Source organism: Hyperolius riggenbachi, chromosome 4 (genome assembly GCF_040937935.1).
Source record: "Hyperolius riggenbachi isolate aHypRig1 chromosome 4, aHypRig1.pri, whole genome shotgun sequence".
In the NCBI taxonomy this organism is placed as follows: domain Eukaryota; kingdom Metazoa; phylum Chordata; class Amphibia; order Anura; family Hyperoliidae; genus Hyperolius; species Hyperolius riggenbachi.
This window is the reverse complement of record NC_090649.1, coordinates 122,589,303-122,609,025: the sequence shown is the minus strand read 5'-3', so window position 1 is coordinate 122,609,025 and position 19,723 is coordinate 122,589,303. Positions and strand designations below refer to the sequence as shown.

The 19,723-nt window shown below is 45.2% G+C and overlaps 1 protein-coding gene across 2 annotated transcripts; it reads right to left on the bottom strand.

Annotated features, from left to right (window-relative positions):
* Positions 1–624: 624 nt before the first annotated feature.
* Positions 625–19,100, bottom strand: MRPL44 (mitochondrial ribosomal protein L44). Of its 2 annotated transcripts, none has more exons than XM_068279169.1 (4): positions 18,985–19,100; positions 8,679–9,147; positions 8,421–8,599; positions 625–1,033 (listed from the first exon to the last, which is right to left on the bottom strand). In XM_068279169.1, coding segments are annotated over exons 1-4 (825 nt in total). In that variant the 5' UTR covers positions 18,987–19,100; the 3' UTR covers positions 625–858. The 2 variants fall into 2 exon arrangements, with proteins under 2 accessions (XP_068135270.1, XP_068135269.1); XM_068279168.1 differs by lacking the exon at positions 18,985–19,100 and adding an exon at positions 17,589–17,774.
* Between the last annotated feature and the right edge of the window lie 623 nt (positions 19,101–19,723).

The following is a 19,723-nucleotide window of genomic DNA, read 5'->3' as shown; positions in this document are numbered from 1 at the left end:
AGCGGTTATAGTTACCTGTTCCGGCTTCCTCTTCAGCCACCTGCGGCGCTGCACTCCCAGCATCCTCTTCTGATCACGTTATTACATGTGATCGGGGCTCAGCGGATAGTGTCAGTGGTTCATCACCACCCAGTGGTGGAAGAGGGGAAATGGAAGAGACTACCACCACTAGGTGTTGCTGCATCACTGACACTATCCTCTGAGCTCCTATCACACGTAATAACGTGATTGGAAGTCAGAAGAGGACGTTGGGAGTGTGTCGCCACAGGTGGAGGAAGAGGAGAAGCCGGTCCAGTTAAATATAAAACCACTCCCTGTAGGCAGAACAATTCATCCTGCCAGCTGAGGTTAAAATTAATGCAGCAGCTTCAAACAAAATATTTAGAGTGAAGATTGTAACGGGTTAATAACAGGATCCATTTACTGTCAGCTTTTGCAAATCAGCAAAATGGGCCATTCTGTGTTGCAGTGTGCACTGCCCCTTACTGTTGCTGAGTGAGGGGATATTTTCTCAGTCAGGATGGAAAAGAAAAGTAAAAGCTTGACAATAATTTCATACAAAAATAAAGGTTTTGGGTGGACTGACACTTCAAAGGCAAGAGGCAATGAGAGAAGACTCAGGCATGAGAAATGAACGATTTAATGTTCCCTTCCTAAGCTGAACCTGCATGACAAGGGTGGGAAGAGTCAGACACAGTCAGACAGGAGAGGAGTAAGCCGGGTCTCTGATATAGTCTGGAACATCACCATATGTTAGAATCCCGATATTAGGAGTCCTCAAGCAACTGCTGAGCCTCCAGTCATTGTATAAAGTCCTCAAGCAAGTGCTCAGCCAGACCTTTCATTGTGAAGCCATAATTAACAGCCAGAGTTCAGTGCGGTTTTATCCCCAGTTCCCGGCTTGCTAGTAGAGTAATCCCATGGACGCCTGTTCTCTGCAAAGCCAAACATCTTCCTCAATGCCACCCGCGCTGCCTCCTCTTCTGCAACAATAACCGTCTCTCCAGGTGCTTCTGCAATCAGCTGCTTTTCACTGAAGAAACAACGGAAGATGGTGTTACCACACAGTCAAGAGAAAATATATAGATTGTAAAGGGGCCAATACACTCAGCCAATTATCGGCCGATCAATATCAATCGCAAAATTATCAATGCAAAATTAGGACCTAATGGAAATCTGATGGCAAACAAATGCCATCCGATCGATTTTCAATAGATTTCATACTGAAATCTATTGAAAATCTGTTCCTAGTAAAAAATGTTCCCAAACATCAGATAGATCAGAGATTTATCTGATGCTAATCTAACGAGTGTACGGCCACCTTAACACTGTCCGATATGGTTTAGATAACATATGATCGATATCAGTCATTTACTTGGATACTGCTGTACTACACCCAGTATTCCCTCAGATGCACTGCTGCCTTCCCTAGCTTTCTATTGCTCAGTGTAGTACAAACCTATAGGAAACACTGCTTCATTCATCGGTGAATCTCTCTTTCTGACCAGAAAAATTATAATATTGAAATGGTTCTCCCCTGAAGGCCCCCCAGGTATCCCTGTAGCATACTTTAATTATGGAAGTAATTCAATTTGAAAAAGTATTGTACTCTCATTGAAAATGTCCACATTAATTTGGAACAATCTGGCAAAACTGGCTCGACTCCCGGAGCACCGTTTAAGTCTTAACAGCACATTACATTGCCCACATCAACCAATTAATCCTTAAACCCTCTTATCTGGTCTTCTCCTCTCCACATCTGGTTAGTTACTAGGTTTTAACTGTTATGTTAGTTATACCTGAGCCGGTTGCTCAGCTCTAAGATATGGCAAAATGGTTATGCAACAGGTTTCCTATTTCTATTCTCCTGTTACTATACTTTTATAATACTGGACAATTCTGCTATAAGTAACAATATGATTCTTATCTTTCACGCTCAAATCCTTTGTATCCACTCATGCTGTATTACGCTATGTTAAGTGACCAGTAGGTATGTTGCCTCTGTCCGCTCCTGTTGTCGATATATTCTGTTTTCTGCATCGATTAAACGGATTTAAAGGAAACACTGCTTCTCTGGCATATCTTCCCTCATCCTATACCCATCCATGTGAATATGAAACCGTACAGCCTTTCCTTGCCCTAGGTTTTAAAAGGCTTTCATTAGATTTATTGTTAGCACAGAATCAAATCTATTAAAGTGGACCTGAGCTCTTGCACAGGACACAAGGAAAACAGAGAGAAATGCACCCTGTGTGTTTTTACAGAGAAGAGCCTGTCTAATTTCCTCTCATCTGTAAGTAATCACAAGTGTAATTTGATCTCTCAGCTGAGTCACCACAGGAAAAAAAAAAAAAAAAAAAAAAAAAAAAAAAAAAAAAAAAAAAAATCGGCAGTCCTCCACAGACCCAGATATTATGAAAACACGTGCTGTTCACCCTTTACTTGCTTCCATGAAAGCAGGAAGTAGACACGCTGCAGATTTATTGCAGGAGTTCTTCAAGCTGTAACAAAGAAAGGTTTTTCTCTAAAGGTAATAACCTAGTGCAGAGAGGAAGTTCTGAGTTCAGGTCTACTTTAAATAGACTTAATAGTGTATGGTGGCCTTAAAAGTAGGAAAAGCTGAAGGAAGTCATGTAATGTGTTGCTTGCTTTATCATCTACATTATCTTACTCATTCTACTACTGTGTCATGCAGCATCATCTTATTTTTACCGCTATATTCAATCTTTTGTGAGCCCGCACATTTATATTTCAGCTCATTTCTATAGGTAACAAACTGAAAAAGCTGAATAAAACATGTTCTGCTTCTTTGACACAGATGCATCCCCATCAGTTACGGTTTGCGACTTCTATGGCCAAACAATATGCTGAATGCTTAAAAAGGTACCCGAGATGACAAAAACTCATACATGCCTTGGGCTTCTTCCAGCCCCGTCCAGCCTGATCGCTCCCTTGGCGCTGTCCTCCGCCAGGGAACACCAAGTGCATGGTACTGCTCCTGAAATGCTGCTGGTCAGGTTTTTTTTTACAGCTTGGTAAATGTGATGCCAGAAGAACCAGAAGAACAACTATGTAAATTGTCCTCTATAGGGAACACAAGGAGTCTTACTTTCCAAAACGGCTAGATGATGGTCTCTTGACTGCCAGGAAAATGAGATGGTCGGGTGAATATTTTTTTCCAGTGGGTACAGGTTAGAATGGAAATCCTGGCAGTTCAGGGAAAGGAGTAGAAACTCTAACAAAATTGGAGACGGCACACAAATGGCTCAGCAATCAAACTGTATTGGGAGCTCACAGAGCTACACGACATGTTTTGGGCGTTGCACTTCCAACACCTGAGGAAGGACAACACCCGAAACATGTTTCTACCTCTGTGTGCTCCCAATACAGTTTGATTGCTGAGCCATTTGTGTGCCGTCTCCAATTTTGATTGCTTCCAGTGTATGCAGGAGTGGTGTCCCTGCTGGATTCTGGCACAGACAGTCTGACCTACTGTATAATGCATAGGTCAGGTGGAAAGTGTGTGATTTCTTCTGTGCATCTGTGATCCAGTAAAAATGTTGAGATGGCTAGCAGGCAATCAGAATCCATCTGCTTTTCTGTAATGAGCCTATATGCTCCATGCTCTGAACATGTCTGTCCCATACACAATGAATGAACCCTGGTGCTAACATGTGGTTGGATATTTAGGTAGAATACAACTGCCTTGGTGAAGACCACTTATACCATGCAGTAAATATGCATTGCTATAAAGTACAGGTTCTTGGTACATGGCAGGTGCACCCAAGGGCTCAGTATGTGGACGTGGCACCCAAAGGACCATTCTCATGGGAACAGGTGGTACTTCTGTTGTCACTGCACTTAAAAAGATGATAAACCATATATAAATAAAACTAAACCTTCTACATAAAGTGTACCTGAGATGAGGGGAACAAGAGGATTTTTACTTATCTGGGGTGGCTTCCACCCCCGTAGTCTGTCAGCTTCCTCCAGGTCGGCTCCTGTGCTGTCATTGCAATCAAATTCTGCGACTAGCTGAGCCGTAGGCCACTGCACATTCCCAAGCCTGGGCCGCACACGCTTCCTCGATTGCGTTCCTGCTCATGGAAGCTCGATTGTGGAGGAGCATGGCCCAGGGCAGTGCAGTAGCCATCAACCCAGCCAGGTCATGGGACTTTAAAGAAAACCTGTAATTTAAAAAACAACAACAGCCCCGGGGTACGGACCTCGGGAGGGAGAAACCTCTGGATCCTAATGAGGCTTTCCCCGTCCTCCAATTCCAGCGCTTGAAGCCCCCAAACACTAGCGAGGTAAATATTTACCTACCGCAATCCAGCGCAGGCAAAGTAGCTGCTTTACGATCAGGCTCAGGCAGAAATAGCGGAGCCTGATCAGGTCCGCTCATCTGTGCTGACGACTTGCGCCTGCACAATAGAGCGGACCCGATCAGTCTCGGCTATTTCCGCCAGAGCCAGCACTGGAGCCCTGAAGGTAAATAATGCAGCGCCTGCGCAGTGCTTGTCAGGGAGGATCCTTAGGCTTCCCCCTCCCAAGGTAGATACCCCATAGTGTTTTATTTGTTACAGGTGTATTTTAATTTGAGTGACAGCAGAGTGGACCATAAGCTGACAGACTACAGGGGGCTGGAAGAAGCCCCAGGTGAGTAAAAATGCTCCCCTCATCTCGGGTTTACTTTAAAAGTATAAGGAATTACTGCAATGCATTAATACAGAATTAGAAAAAAAAAACGTTCATATCCCAGCCAGGGCACTATCTGCACAGAGTTTGTATGCTCTCCCCATGTCTATGTGGGTTTCCCCTGGGCACTCATTTCCTCCCACATCCCAAAAACACACACAAGTTAATTGACTTAACACCTAAAAAATTGGCCCTATACATAGACATATGACTACAGTAGGGATTAGATTGTGAGCTACTCCAAGGGACAGTTACAGTGGAGGAAATAATTATTTGACCCCTCACTGATTTTGTAAGTTTGTCCAATGACAAAGAAATGAAAAGTCTCAGAACAGTATCATTTCAATGGTAGGTTTATTTTAACAGTGGCAGATAGCACATCAAAAGGAAAATCGAAAAAATAACCTTAAATAAAAGATAGCAACCGATTTGCATTTCATTGAGGGAAATACGTTTTTGAACCCTCGAACAATAAAAGACTTAATACTTAGTGGAAAAACCCTTGTTTGCAAGCACAGAGGTCAAACGTTTCTTGTAATTGATGACCAAGTTTGCACACATTTTAGGAGGAATGTTGGTCCACTTCTCTTTGCAGATCATCTCTAAATTCCTAAGGTTTCGAGGCTGTCTCCGTGCAACTCTGAGCTTGAGCTCCCTCCATAGGTTTTCTATTGGATTAAGGTCCGGAGACTGACTAGGCCACTCCATGACCTTAATGTGCTTCTTCTTGAGCCACTCCTTTGTTGCCTTTGCTGTATGTTTTGGGTCATTGTCGTGCTGGAACACCCATCCACGACCCATTTTCAGTTTCCTGGCAGAGGGAAGGAGGTTGTCGCTCAGGATTTCACGATACATGGCTCCGTCCATTTTCCCGTTAATGCGATTAAGTTGTCCTGTGCCCTTAGCAGAAAAACACCCCCAAAGCAAAATGTTTCCACCCCCATGCTTGACGGTGGGGACGGTGTTTTGGGGCATTAAATAAATATCGGTATGCACACCATCAAAAAACACATGTACATATAATACAGAAGGGTGCTCAGTCAGTAAACCAGACCTATCACTAGGTCTTACAAAATCCTAATAAAGAAAAATAACTGGCACACCACGCAATTGAAATGCTTAATTTATAATTGTATTGTAAGCATGAAAAAGTTTGCGCATCAGATACAGAAACATGGGCTTATCCAACAATTGAATAGCCCTAATGTGGCACAATGTATAACACAATACACACTACAGGCAGTTACAACACAGGCAATTACAGTGAAAGGGATCAAAGAAACAGACAATCCAATGCATATGAACTAACTGCTGCCTAAGAAAACAAATGAATGTCAGTGGCGAATGTCAGCCCAGCGGCTGACTACACTAAGGCATAAATGGCAGCATTAGAATGAGAGCAAGGATTGTGCAAGATATATAGTAAATTACCCTGACAGCGCTGTTTCGCCGAAAGCTTTATCAAAGGGTAGGATTAGGGTCCCCAAGGAGTGTTGGATAAGCCCATTTTTCTGTATCTGATGCGCAAACTTTTTCATGCTTACAATACAATTATTAATTAAGCATTTCAATTGCGTGGTGTGCCAGTTATTTTTCTTTATTAGGACGGTGTTTTGGGGGTCATAGGCAGCATTTTTCTTCCTCCAAACACAGCGAGTTGAGTTAATGCCAAAGAGCTCTATTTTGGTCTCATCAGACCACAGCACCTTCTCCCAGTCACTCACAGAATCATTCAGGTGTTCATTGGCAAACTTCAGACGGGCCTGAACATGTGCCTTCTTGAGCAGGGGGACCTTGCGAGCCCTGCAGGATTTTAATCCATTGCGGTGTAATGTGTTTCCAATGGTTTTCTTGGTGACTGTGGTCCCTGCTAATTTGAGGTGATTCACTAACTCCTCCCGTGTAGTTCTAGGATGCTTTTTCACCTTTCTCAGAACCATTGACACCCCACGAGGTGAGATCTTGCGTGGAGCCCCAGAGCAAGGTCGATTGATGGTCATTTGTGCTCCTTCCATTTTCGAACAATCGCATCAACAGTTGTCACCTTATCTCCCAGCTTCTTGCTAATGGTTTTGTAGCCCATTCCAGCCTTGTGCAGGTCTACAATTTTGTCTCTGACATCCTTGGACAGCTCTTTGGACTTTCCCATGTTGGAGAGTTTGGAGTCTGCTTGATTGATTGATTCTGTGGACAGGTGTCTTTTATACAGGTGACTAGTTAAGACAGGTGTCCTTAATGAGGGTGACTAATTGAGCAGAAGTGTCTAACCACTCTGTGGGAGCCAGAACTCTTAATGGTTGGTAGGGGTTCAAAAACTTATTTCCCTCAATGAAATGCAAATTAGTTGCTATCTTTTATTTAAGGTTATTTTTTCGATTTTCCTTTTGATGTGCTGCCACTGTTAAAATAAACCTACCATTGAAATGATACTGTTCTGAGACTTTTCATTTCTTTGTCATTGGACAAACTTACAAAATCAGTGAGGGGTCAAATAATTATTTCCTCCACTGTAAGTGATGAGACAATATACTCTGTACAGCACTGCGGAAGAGGTCAACGCTATACAAATACTAAATAATAATGTGTATGCGCCAATGGGTACTTGAGTTAATGTAACCCAAACATGAGGGTACAGAGGTCACATTCCTTATGGAAGCATATTCCACAGTAATGTTGAAATATATTGCTAGTGAAAAGAAAAAGGAAAGCAAGCGATCTGCAATGCGCACCACTAGCCAGTCTTGCAGAAAACAATACGAATAGGCAGAGGAAATTCAGCTTACCAAATTTCTTCTTCTCCGAGCACTGTCAGGCAGTACCCAGGCAGTAGATAGGTGCCCTATCCAATCATACATGGATAGACCGTGAATATCATCTGGCATCTATATGTGGCATAGGCCTGGAAATGTATAGGTCTTGAGACAGACATTTAGAACAGTTAAGGCGGCCATACATCAGGCAATGATGGGCAGATTCAACCAAGAGACAGATCTCTCTCTGATTGAATCTGTTTGGAGAGAGATCTGTCAGCTGCCCATACACCACAGGCTGATTCCCAGTCGATTTCAGCATGAAAACTCTCTTCTAATGTATAAATGTACAGGACAGGTAATGCATAACTGCACAAATACCAGCACATTTATACATTAGGGGAACAGCAGCGAGGGTTTTGGCACTCGTCCCGATATTGCACGCCGTTACAGCCACACACCTGATCAATCAAGTCGGCTCTACATCTTGCAGCACGTACAGCCCAAAATTGGTAGTGTCGTCAATCGGGCATGCACTAGGTGGCACCGATTTTCATGCGATTATAATAATCACATCGGATAGTCAATCGCTGCCAAGTCGCTAAAAATCTTGGCCACCATTAACATTCTTCAGTAGAGATGTCTGGTCAATGAGATGCAAATAAATCTGGCTTGCATGCAAATGTCATGCACATTGTATGCAAACTCTAACTGGAATTGAACCACTCAAAAACTTGTTTTGATTCTCACTGGCTCATTCTCAAGCAGCATAAAATTTGTATGCAAGCTGGAATTATTTGTTCTCATTGACCATTTCTGTTCTTTAGTTCTAAATTATATGACCAAAGAGATGTAGTGACGCAACTGTCTCCCAAGAGCTCCTCTACAAATCACTAGTTTCTGGTATTATTTGGTGCTACAGAATAATGTTCATGCAAGTCTATACAATGTAAAGGAATCCATAATACTGACCAGTAAAGACCCACAAAATACACAGGCAGCACTGTGCTGGCTCCGGATTGCCTTGTGAGGCGGGGTTCAGGGAGGGGAACATTTCTCCGAGAAAGCTCCTCAACCAATAGCGACATGGGATCCATGACAGGCCACAGATCAAACAAATCCTTACCAATCATCTGAGTAATGAGGAAATCCTGGAAGTAGAGACAGGTCAGTTAGATTGTTTTTCATGCAAGAAGTAGACCTTACAATACAAAGCCAATACTTACATACCTGGAGAAATGTACCAGCCTTTTCAGCACCAGAGCTTTGCAGGAGAGCTCCAATGATTCCATAAAAGGTTCTCTGTAGAGTTTCAGGAGACAAAGGACACTCGGAGGTCAGTGTCAGATCATCAACCCCAAGATTTTTAGCTACATGACACACAACTTGTAGGCTACTTAGGTACTCGACTACAGCTCTGACTCCAGCAGCAGGCAGATTAGGGAAGGACTGCCGTATTGTATCAGTAAGGTAAGAAATGGTGAAATCCAGGCCATGTTTAGCAAGTTCATGGTTGTCTTGTAGATTCAAGGCTGCCGTTTCTTGGTCTACCCCTAAATCATGACGGCGGCGCTCTTCTTCTACTACATAGGAATGGTTGACAAATGCAGTTTTTAGTAGCTCAGAGGAGAAGGTCTCGTTGAGACGTTTGGAAAAAGCCAAAATCTCTGCATGATAGTCAAAGTGTGGTTGCTGGTACCTGTGAAGAAAAAGAGGCGGCATTAAATACAGGCCAATTACTCCCAGTACAGTAGAGTCTCTGTTATCCAGCACAGACAGGGATTGGCTGATGCCAGATAAGTGTCCTTTCTGGTTGCTTGAGACTCCATGATAACAATAGGCCTAGATAATACAGTACTATATCCCATTCTATATACATGCCATGAACTTTGTAATTAATGTTAAAATACAGTAAGTGAAAGCATTTTAAAGAACCGGTAACAAAAAAAAAAAAGTTCCCCTGGGGGTACTCACCTCGGTAGTGGAAGCCTCGGGGTCCCAATGAGGCTTCCCCCACCTCTGTAGCTGCAGGCAGTCCAGCGCTGGCGCCCCCGAAGTCTCCTGCAAATCAAGCTTGACATGGCTTGCTATATTTACCTTCCCTGGCTCCAGCAGGGGCGCTGTTGCAGCTCTCAGCACGGAGATAGGCGAAAATAGCCGATCTCCATCGGGTCTGCTCTACTACGCAGACGCAGGAGACTTGCGCCTGCGCAGTACAGTGGCCCGACAGCGAGCGGCTATTTCCGCCTATCTCAGAGCGGAGAGCAGATACTGCGCCTGCGCTGGAGCCAGGAATGTAAATATTTACATCCCCGCAGTTCCGGGAGCTTTTTCGCCGCTGCCATGGGACACAGGAGGACGGGGGAAGCCTTGATAGGATCCGGAGGCTTCCGCCACCCCAGGTGAGTACCCCCAAGGGGAGGTTTTTCTGGTTACAGGTTGTCTTTAACCTTGGGAGAGCCATGGAGCCCAGTCTTTATGCACAGCAGAGAAGCCCACAAAAAGCATAAGTTAGCCTTCACCACTGTGAGTACTGCCGGCAATTTGTGTGGTTGGTTGAGACTGCTGGTTAGTTGGGTTCCAGATAACTGGGACTCTATTGTGCTGAAGGGTGCAGTGCAGAGACAATAGTCTAAGGGCCTGCACACACTGCTGCGCTTTTAAAAAACGCATGCGTTTTATTAATTGCAAGGTCTTTTAAAGATCATGAAAATCGTGAAGACCTATACACACTGGTGCAATGCGTTTTTTCTATTCTCATGAAGGCTTTGCGATAAAAACAAAACAAAAAAAAACACGTGATTTTAAAAACGCAGCGCAACAGTGTGTACAGGCCCTAAGTAACATTCTCCAGCGCTGTGCATAAGGCTATGCTCACATTGGGGTGTTGCGACTTAACGGACGCATTGGAATGCAGAAAGTTGCAATGATAACCTTATGTGACATTCACACTGTGGCTAGCAGTATGTGGCATCCCAATGCACTGCATGCAGTGAGTTACCGCATAACACGCCCGTAACAGTGACGGTAAAGCATACTTCTCATTGACTATAAGTGATGCATCGTGCACATAACATGCACTGAGACTTTCTGGTTCTGTTGCATTCCCATTTTTACAGGGAACGCAAAGCAAATGCCACTGTGAACATAGCCTAATAAACAAGCCGGCCATCCTGACCACAAACTCATTTAAACTGTCTGCTACTACAAAAACTTTATTTGACAAATATTCGTGCCCGTCACGTCATACTAGTATAGACAATTTTATACATTTTTCACAGAGATATCTAAAAGGTAACTTTTAATAAATAATTGAAAAACGTTTGACTGTAAAATAACCTATTCCCATATCGTGACTTGGAGAAGAGGAAAAAAAAAAAAAAAAAAAAAAAAAAGTTTCACAAAGCTCTGTGAGGGAGGGTATATAAGTCCTCTAAACATAGGTTTTCCCTCTTTTCGCAGACTGTAATTCTATCTAGACACACATCACCACCCCATATAACCCACCATGTTTCAACCCGTAAAAAATAAGGGCTTTGTCAGGGGTACTGTAAAAAAGGTGCAAGAATGCTCAAGGTGCATTACAGACATATTATAGAGATAGAGAGATAGATAGATTTATTAATCATGAAAAAACAAAAGGTGTGTTCTAGCCTCTCGGCTATTGTGACAGGCTAACCTTGTATGCCACTGTCTTTTTTTCAAATGATACAGGAGAGGGAGGATCAGGTATCCACCCTCTCTGGAACATTCCCCATGTCTTTCCGGATCCCCAAGGGTCCTAAACTTCCTATTACAAATTACGCATCCATTTCCCCGATGGATCTCCTGCTCTCTGTATCTCATATCAGAGGCTAGGATTTCCTGGTGCATACACACCGATCACATGTGGTGCGGTAAGACATCAAGAGGGGGAGGTGTGGTCACCTCTCGTAAGCTAACTTATGGAATGAGTGGGAGTCGTCCCCTGAGCAGAGGCTCGCAATTGAACAAGGGACCACATGTGATCAGTGTCTGGCTGCCCTGTTGATCTATTTGGCTGCAGTAGAGTCTGAATCACTTCAGAAACAAACATGCAGCTAGTAAGATTCAGAAACACCTGATCTGCTGCATGCTTGTGCTGAGTTTATGGCTAAAGGTAGTATAGGCAGAGTATCAGCAGTATAGCCATGCAACTGGTATTGCTTAAAGGGATACTTAAAGAGAATCTGTACTCTAATATTCTTACAATAAAAAGCATACCGTTCTATTCATTATTTTCTCCTGTGCCCCTCTGTGCTGTTTCTGCCACTCTCTGCTGCAATCCTGGCTTGTAATTAACAGTTTTAGGCAGTGTTTACAAACAAACTAACCAGCTTCTAATAGGCTCAGCTAAGCATATTGTGTGAGTCACTCAGAGTATGCAGGGGGCCTGCAGAGGGTGTGTATCGCTTCTACCAATCACAAGCAGCCCTGCACATTCCACACAATCAAGCTTTAGCCCGACAAACAGGACAGAGGAAAGATACATTGATTTATTACAGAGACAGTGCAGTTAGGAAAGACTGCAGTAAGCCAGAGCAGATTAGAACAGGCATAGGAACTTATAGGATAGAAGAACTAAGGCTGAAAAAATTGTTACAGAGTCTCTTTAAGTAAAAAAAAAAAGAAAAAAAAGATTTTTACTCACCTGGGGCATCCCTCAGCCCCCCTGAAGCTGTATGGTGCCCTCGCAGCCTCGCTCCGATCTTCCTGTCCCCGCCGGCGGCTACTTCCGGGTTCGGCGACAGCCACAGACCGGCTGGGAACGCGAGTGATTCTCCGCGTTCCCAGCCGCTATACCACCCTCTATGCTGCTATAGCATAGAGGGTGATATAGTGGCTGAGAACGCGGAAAATCACTCGGCGGCTGTCGCCGGACCCGGAAGTAGCCGCCGGCGGGGACAGGAAGATCGGAGCGAGGCTGCGAGGGCACCATACAGCTTCAGGGGGCTGAGGGATGCCCCAGGTGAGTAAAATTTTTTTTTTTTTTTTTTTTTTTTTTACTTAAAGGAATACTATCGATCCCCAAGTGTTCTAAAATGACAGTGTGCAAATAATGTCTAAGTAGCTGTGTAAATATTTTCCTACTTTTCATGTAAAATATCAGAGGCAAAAGCTGTAATTTATTGAGGGTAGGATTAGCTATATTGGGACAAATCAATTGCAGAAGGGGTGTCTGCTTCAATGCACAGCCAGAGTTGCATATCAGACTACAGAAAGCAAATATCAAACACATCAAACTCTGAAAGCAAAAACAATATGAAAAAGCTGTGACAATTAGTTACATTTCCTCTGCTCTCTTCAGACAATTCAGTCAGAAACAGAGCTCCCAACAGCTGCAGCTCCTGTGTCCTGTCTCTGTCACACACAGAGCTACACATAGAGTTAACTGATCAAGTGTGAGGCCTTGTTTCCATCTGTCCGCTTTTTATCAGCACATCAATGTTACAGATTGATACATGTTGCTGAAAAGCGGATAGAAGCGCACAGATGGAAACAAGGCCTAAGGGGAATTTCCCCTCTCCTCATGGCTCAGTCAGCCGTCAGTTTTGGCGTCAGTAAACTTTGAATGTATTTTGCTAACAGTAAACAAAGAAGTTGCTACTAAAATGTATACACCAGTACTTAGCAGCACTTCCCAAACAATTCCTGTGTCAATTGAAAAAAATATGTGAATCAATAGTATTCCTTTAAGTATCCCTTTAAAGGTGGCCACCCACCATACAATTTTTTAAATATCTGTTCAATTTAAGAATTGCAATCAATTTTTCTAACTAATGGTAACATTTCAAATATATGACCAATGTACCACACACTTATTATTATTATTTATTTGTGGATCGAGGAGGCATTGTGCGGACATTCCTTCATTCGGAATACAGGTAATAGCAATAAGATACCCAACACAATGCAGATAATAGTACAATGCCAGATCATAAACTGGAATGGTAGTGGTAAAAGATTACCAGTTCCAAATTCTGGGTAAAGTGCACACAGTCAAGTATGATACACAAGGGGAGAGGGCCCTGCCAAAGGCTTACAATCTAGAGGGAGGGGCTGGTGACACAAAAGGAGGGGGTGCATCAAGAAGTTATTGGCAGAAAGGATTAGGGTAGTGTTGAGTTGATGTAGGCCTCCTTGAAGAAGTGAGTTTTGAGTGCTTTTTTGAAGGTGTTGAAGGTGGGAGCGAGCCTGATGGGCAGTGGGAGAGAGTTCCACAGGATAGGGGCAGCTCTAGTGAAGTCCTGCAGTCTGGCATGGGAGTGCGAGATGCGTGGGGTGGTTAAGAGGAGGTCGTTGGAGGAGCGAAGTGGGCGGCCAGGTGTATATCTGCTGACCAGGTCAGAGATGTAGGTGGGGCAGGACTTGTGTATGGATTTGTATGCCAAACATAGGATCTTGAAGCTGATTCTGAAGTGAATTGGAAGCCAATGAAGGGATTTGCGTAGGGGAGTTGTGGAGACAGAGCGGTGGGAGGAGTAGATGAGTCTGGCTGCTGCGTTCATGATGGATTTTAGGGGGGGTGATGCGGTTTTGAGGAAGGCCTGACAAGAGGGAGTTGCAGTAGTCCAGGCGGGAGATGATGAGGGCATGGACAAGGAGTTTGGTAGTGTCTGGGGTCAGGAAAGGCCGGATCTTGGAGATGTTGCGCAAGTGGAAATAGCAGGCTCTAGCTACGGTTTGGATGTGGGAGGTGAAGGAGAGGGCCGAGTCTAGGGTGACACCCAGGCAGCGGGCTTGTGTGGTTGGATGAATGATTGTGCCATTGACAGTGACAGAGGTCAGTGGGGGGTGAAGCAGCACGGGGCGGGAAGATTAGGAGTTCAGTCTTATCCAGTCTTATCCAGGTTTAATTTTAGGAACCTGGCAGACATCCACGATGAAATAGCTGAGAGACCAGAGGACACCTTCTCCATGGTGGTGGTGGAGAGGTCAGTGGTATGGAGGTAAATCTGGGTGTCATCTGCATATAGGTGATAGTTGAAACCCAGAGAGGAGATGAGTTTTCCGATGGAGGCGGTGTAAATGGAGAACAGCAGGGGACCAAGAACAGAGCCTTGGGGGACCCCAACTGAAAGTGGGAAGGAGGTTGAGGAGGAACCATTGAAGGAGGTCTTGAAGGTGCGATTTGAGAGGTAGGAGGAAAACCATGCTAGGGCACGGTCTTGGATACCCACAGATTGCAGGGACTGGAGTAGCAGGGAGTGATCAACAGTGTCGAATGCTGATGAGAGGTCTAGGAGGAGAAGGATAGTGTATTTTCCTTCGGCCTTGGCAAGCGTGAGGTCATTGACGACCTTGGTGAGGGCAGTCTCGGTGGAGTGGCCTGGTTTGCCCGAAATCCTGATTGTAGGGAGTCAAATAGGGAGTTGGAGTCAAGGTAATGGGTCATGCGTTGGTGGACTAAACGCTCCAGGAGTTTAGATGCAAAAGGGAGTAAGGAGATGGGACGGTAGCTGGATGGAAGTGAGGGGTCTAGTGAGGGTTTTTTAAGTAGGGGAAGTACAGTGGCCTGTTTGAAGTCAGAGGGGAAGGTACCCGTGGAGAGGGAGAGGTTAAACAGAGTGGTGAGGACAGGAGCCAGAACAGGGAAGTGAGGACGGAGGCATTTGGATGGCACAGGGTCTAGGGGGCTGGAGGTGGCAGGAGAAGTGGCTAGGAGACGGCTGACTTGGTCCTCTGTGATAGGAGTAAAGGCAGTGAGTGGTGGGTGGGGTGGGGAATAGGTATTGGTGGGGGAGGAAGAGGTGGTGGAGTGGAGGCATGAGATTTCCCGTCGGATGCTGGCTATTTTGTCGGTAAAGTGGGTGGACAGATCAGTGGCTGAGAGGGCGGAGGTGGGGGGGAGGAGTGGTGGGGTTAAGGAGGGAGTTGAAGGTGGCGAAGAGGCGCCGAGGGTTGGAGGCTTGGGATCTGATCAAGGCAGCAAAGTATTTTTGTTTAGCATCAGTTAATGCGGTATAGAACAGCTGCAGGTTGGCCTTGTACGCCAAGAAGTCGGAGTTGCTGCAGGATTTCCTCCATTTGCGTTCATAGGTGCGTGTGTTTTTGGAGGTTGCGAGTGTGTGCATTGTGCCAGGGCTGGGGGTTGATGGGACGGCTGGGGCGGAATGTGGGGGGTGAAGCAATGTCTAGGACTGCTGAAAGGGCCTGGTTGTATTTGGCCACGGCTTGGTTTGGGCAGGCAACGTTTGGGAGGGTGGATGTGAGGGAGTGGAGGGGGTTGGCTAGTGCAGTTGGGTCTAGGTTATGCAAATCTCTGTTCAACTTTTCCCCAATTATGATAAAACTGATTGGAAACTCTGATAAAATTGCTAGGGTATGTATATTAATAAATTGACAATCTAACACACACCATACAATCTTTAAAAAAAATTGAAGAAAAATGTCTGGCATTCCGGATCGATATAAATCGAAAAAACGGGAAATCAGATCAGATTTTTCAGTCGAATGAAAAAAAGCTTTCGATTTTTCGGGAGATCCGATCATTATCGAATTGCTGTAAAACCGGATCATTTTATTGTATCGTATGTGGCCACCTTTAGAGTGTGATGAATAGTGTTAGAGTTCTGTTCTGTATTCAGCCATACACCATACTTGAGCACCATACCTGTGGACAGGGGGAGTTCACTTACTTCACAGCACATTTCATGTGACTTCATACCTTCTCCTTCCAAAACCAAAACGTGTGAAACGTGCCATGCAGTGCTAGGAAGTGCACCACTCCTGACTCAGGTTCAGTGCCGATGCTGAAGTGTGGGGTTTGGGTGACTTAGGAACAATGTTTCATATTCAAACACTAACACCAGTGATGAAGACAGATATTGGCTGTTCAACACAACACAATACGTAACCACATCATAATAAAATACAGCAAGAAGAAAAATAAATGCCAGTCCTCTAAGGCCCCGTTCACACTTGCGGTTTTGTCAAAACCGCACCGGATGTCCGGACCGCACCGGAGCCGGACCGGACCTGATCCGTACGGTTCCTATCCGGATCCGGTCCGGATCCGGTCCGTTTGCATCCGGTTTCCGTGCGGTGTGAACACGGTTGCGGTCCGGATCCGGTTTCTTAAGGAGATACCATCCTGTAAATACCTGGGGTCTGGGAGGTCAGCAGAAGGGTCTGGGGTCATTGTTGGAGACAAGTGGACGTGTGGAGACCATCCGTGGATACAGAGACTGCAGTTGGGACCATGGATCCAGGCATTTTTTACTCGTAAACCTGGGAATTCTCTCCTTCCTGTTGTTCGCCTCCTCGTTATCAGACATCAGACATGTTGCTGCCAAAACGAGCTCCAGCATGAAATCGCTGCTGCCCCACTCTTTGAACGCTTGGCCCATGTGGTCCCCATCCAAAATGCATAGGAAGTGGGGTAGAACGTCCGGTTTTTGTAGCCAGTGTGTTGTGCGCTCTCCGGCTCTCATTGCTTTGTATTGGCCGGATGGTGCAGTCCGGCTCCGCTCCGGATACGGCTGCCGGAGGAGCCGGACCAAAAAACAGCGCATGTTGGAACGGACGCCGGAGTCCGGATCCGGTCCGGATCCGGTCCGGCTCCGGTCCGGCAGAACGGACGCATGTGAACGGACGCATAGGCTTTCATTGCTATTGCCGTGCGTCCGTTCCGTCCGTTCTGCAAGCGGTCCGGCTCCGGCACGGCGATTCCGGACGGCCACCGCTAATGTGAACCGGGCCTTAATGATCCCAGTACATGATAGCATAGGAAACGTGGTAACAGAAACATTGCAGAGAAGGTGGGCGATTGCATGATGAGGCACTGCAATATGCGGACAACCCCTGTGCTAATTCTCAATCATCAGATCAGAGCCCTCATGCAGCAAAGTGATCAGGGATCCCATAGAGGTACTGGGCAGACCCACTGCAAATTCTCCCAATGCAATGGTTGACCTAATCATTTCTACAAGGAAAAGGAGACGGAAGCATTTGACCCCAATGTTCAGCCTGAGGAACTCCAGCTCCCGTGCTCGGTGTTGCTGCAGCCCCTGATCCTCTTTGGATGTGAAGTATGCTGGGACTTGTAGTCCCTTCACCCCCCATCTCAGGCTGTCAGAGCGCTGAGCAGTGTCCTCTATGGAGGGCAGAGCATACTCTCACCTGGGCACTGGCTTTGGGGGTTCCTCCAGCTTCTTCTTCCTCTCCAGCATGAGGAGATAGGGGCGGAGCCAGCGCTTCACCCCACGCACCTGGCTGTACCGGGCTCCCGCCACCGCCGCACAGCGAACACCGAGCAGTACGGAGGACATGTTCACGTGTGACAGGGAAGCGGTGCAACCAGTGCACCCTTCCTCCCAGAAACTCTAACAGGATACGAGAGTTCCGGTGCCTTTCTGCTTATACATAGTCAGTGCATGTAGGCAGTGCAGAAAGCAATGCTTTTCCTCCTAATCTTCAGCTACTTTTACTTTCTCTCGCCAATCTGGATAAATGTTTTGCTTTTTGTAAAACGTTATACCTCTTATACTATCGCAAGTGTTGCATTGAGCTTCAGCTACTCATAGCAGATCACTGCTCTATGAGGTTAGCAAGAAATTTTAAATCAGGATGATACCATTTGATTTATCATAGCTCCCAACTGTCCCCTTTTCGGAGGGACAGTCCCTTTTTGGGAGCCCTGTCCCTCTGTCCCTCTTTCCTCCTCATCTGTCCCTCTTTCAGGACTTTGTCCCTCTTTCTATATAAATATGTATATTAATATGCTAAAAATGTGTTTAATTGACTCTAAACTTTATTTCCATCCTTTAAATTGATATATTACTAATTTTAAAATGTTACTATGAAGGAAAATTAACCAAGACAGAAAGGACCAGTGTGGTTTGAATTATAAAACAACATATTTTTCTTATGAAATCTATATGGTATGCGTGACAAGGGGTGTGACAGGAGCATGGCTTAAGTGTCCCTTTTTCTCATCTCAAAAAGTTGGGAGGTATGCATTTATGAGGTTAGGTACACCATAATAATCTTTATAGGCAAATACTTAATGAAAAGTTACTGAAAGGGTTAACAGATGGCATTATTACTTTCCTAGGAACCGAGAGGCAGTGCAGACATTCGCAGTTACGAGAAAAGGCGCGGGAGCCATTACGGAAGAAAGGGCACCCCATAGGCGCCAATGTTAAATGCCGCAATTAGCGGCAGAAAAGGAAAATTTGGGCAGAAATGTACCCTTTTTGCCGCTTTTACCTTGCGACAAAGCAGCTAATTTTGGGCGCTGGAAGGCGCCTAATTAACCGTAATCATTAAAGATCTATGCATGCACAGACATCCAATGCAATTGTGGGCACAGGGTTTGTGAAAATGCAAATTGCAGCATTGCATTGCAGAGCGCCCGCTATGCAATGCAATGCTTTTTCTTCGTTAACTTTTGGGGGTGGGGGCCTTTGAAAGGGATTCATTTTATTAATTTTTAATTTTAAAGAGCAACTGTTAGCTCTAAAATGCCCCCTCAAAAAAACACATATGTAAGTAGATAAATACATGCTCTACTTACATGACAGATGTATCGTAGTGTCCACGTTTTGATTTCTGTTATTTTCATGTTTATATATTAGAAGGTTCCTGTTGCTGGCAGGGGCCATCTTGTGTCCGGCTAGATCTTCTTCCCCCCCCCCCCCCCCGCACTGACTCTGAGCACAGCGGGGAGGAATAAATGCAGCAGCCACACACAGACTCACCTAATAATGGATCCAAGCGCTGTCGTTCCCATCTATTCTCTGCACTAGTGCAGAGTGTAGGATACTGCAGCGCCTGGAACCATTATTCCGGGAGTCTGTGGGTGTGCACCACCTTTATCCAGTGACAGGAGATAGCCTCTGGCCCCCCTCCGTGCGCTCTAACAGCAGCGGCGACCAGGCAGACAAGAGGAGACCAGGCGGCCAATCGCAGTGCAGAGAGATGAGTGACAGAGGCATCAGCCAATGAGGCTGATTCAGCATGCCTGTCACTTCTCTCTGCGGCTTGCGTACACTTTTAGAGCCTGGGGCATGAGGAGAGAAATCTACAAAAGTAAGAATGATTTGAAACTTTTACATTGCCTGGTTAGCATCCTGTCTACTGCTCTATTAGCATGCAGTAGAGAGCTTATTGTGTATTTTCTGCCTAACAGTTACTCTTTAAGTGTATGTGGTGTGTGTATTTTTACTTTTCCGCCACTAGATGATGCTGCAAATACTATCCTAGTTTACATTTTTTTTTATTTAAACATTTTATTAACTTTTACTACTTTCTTT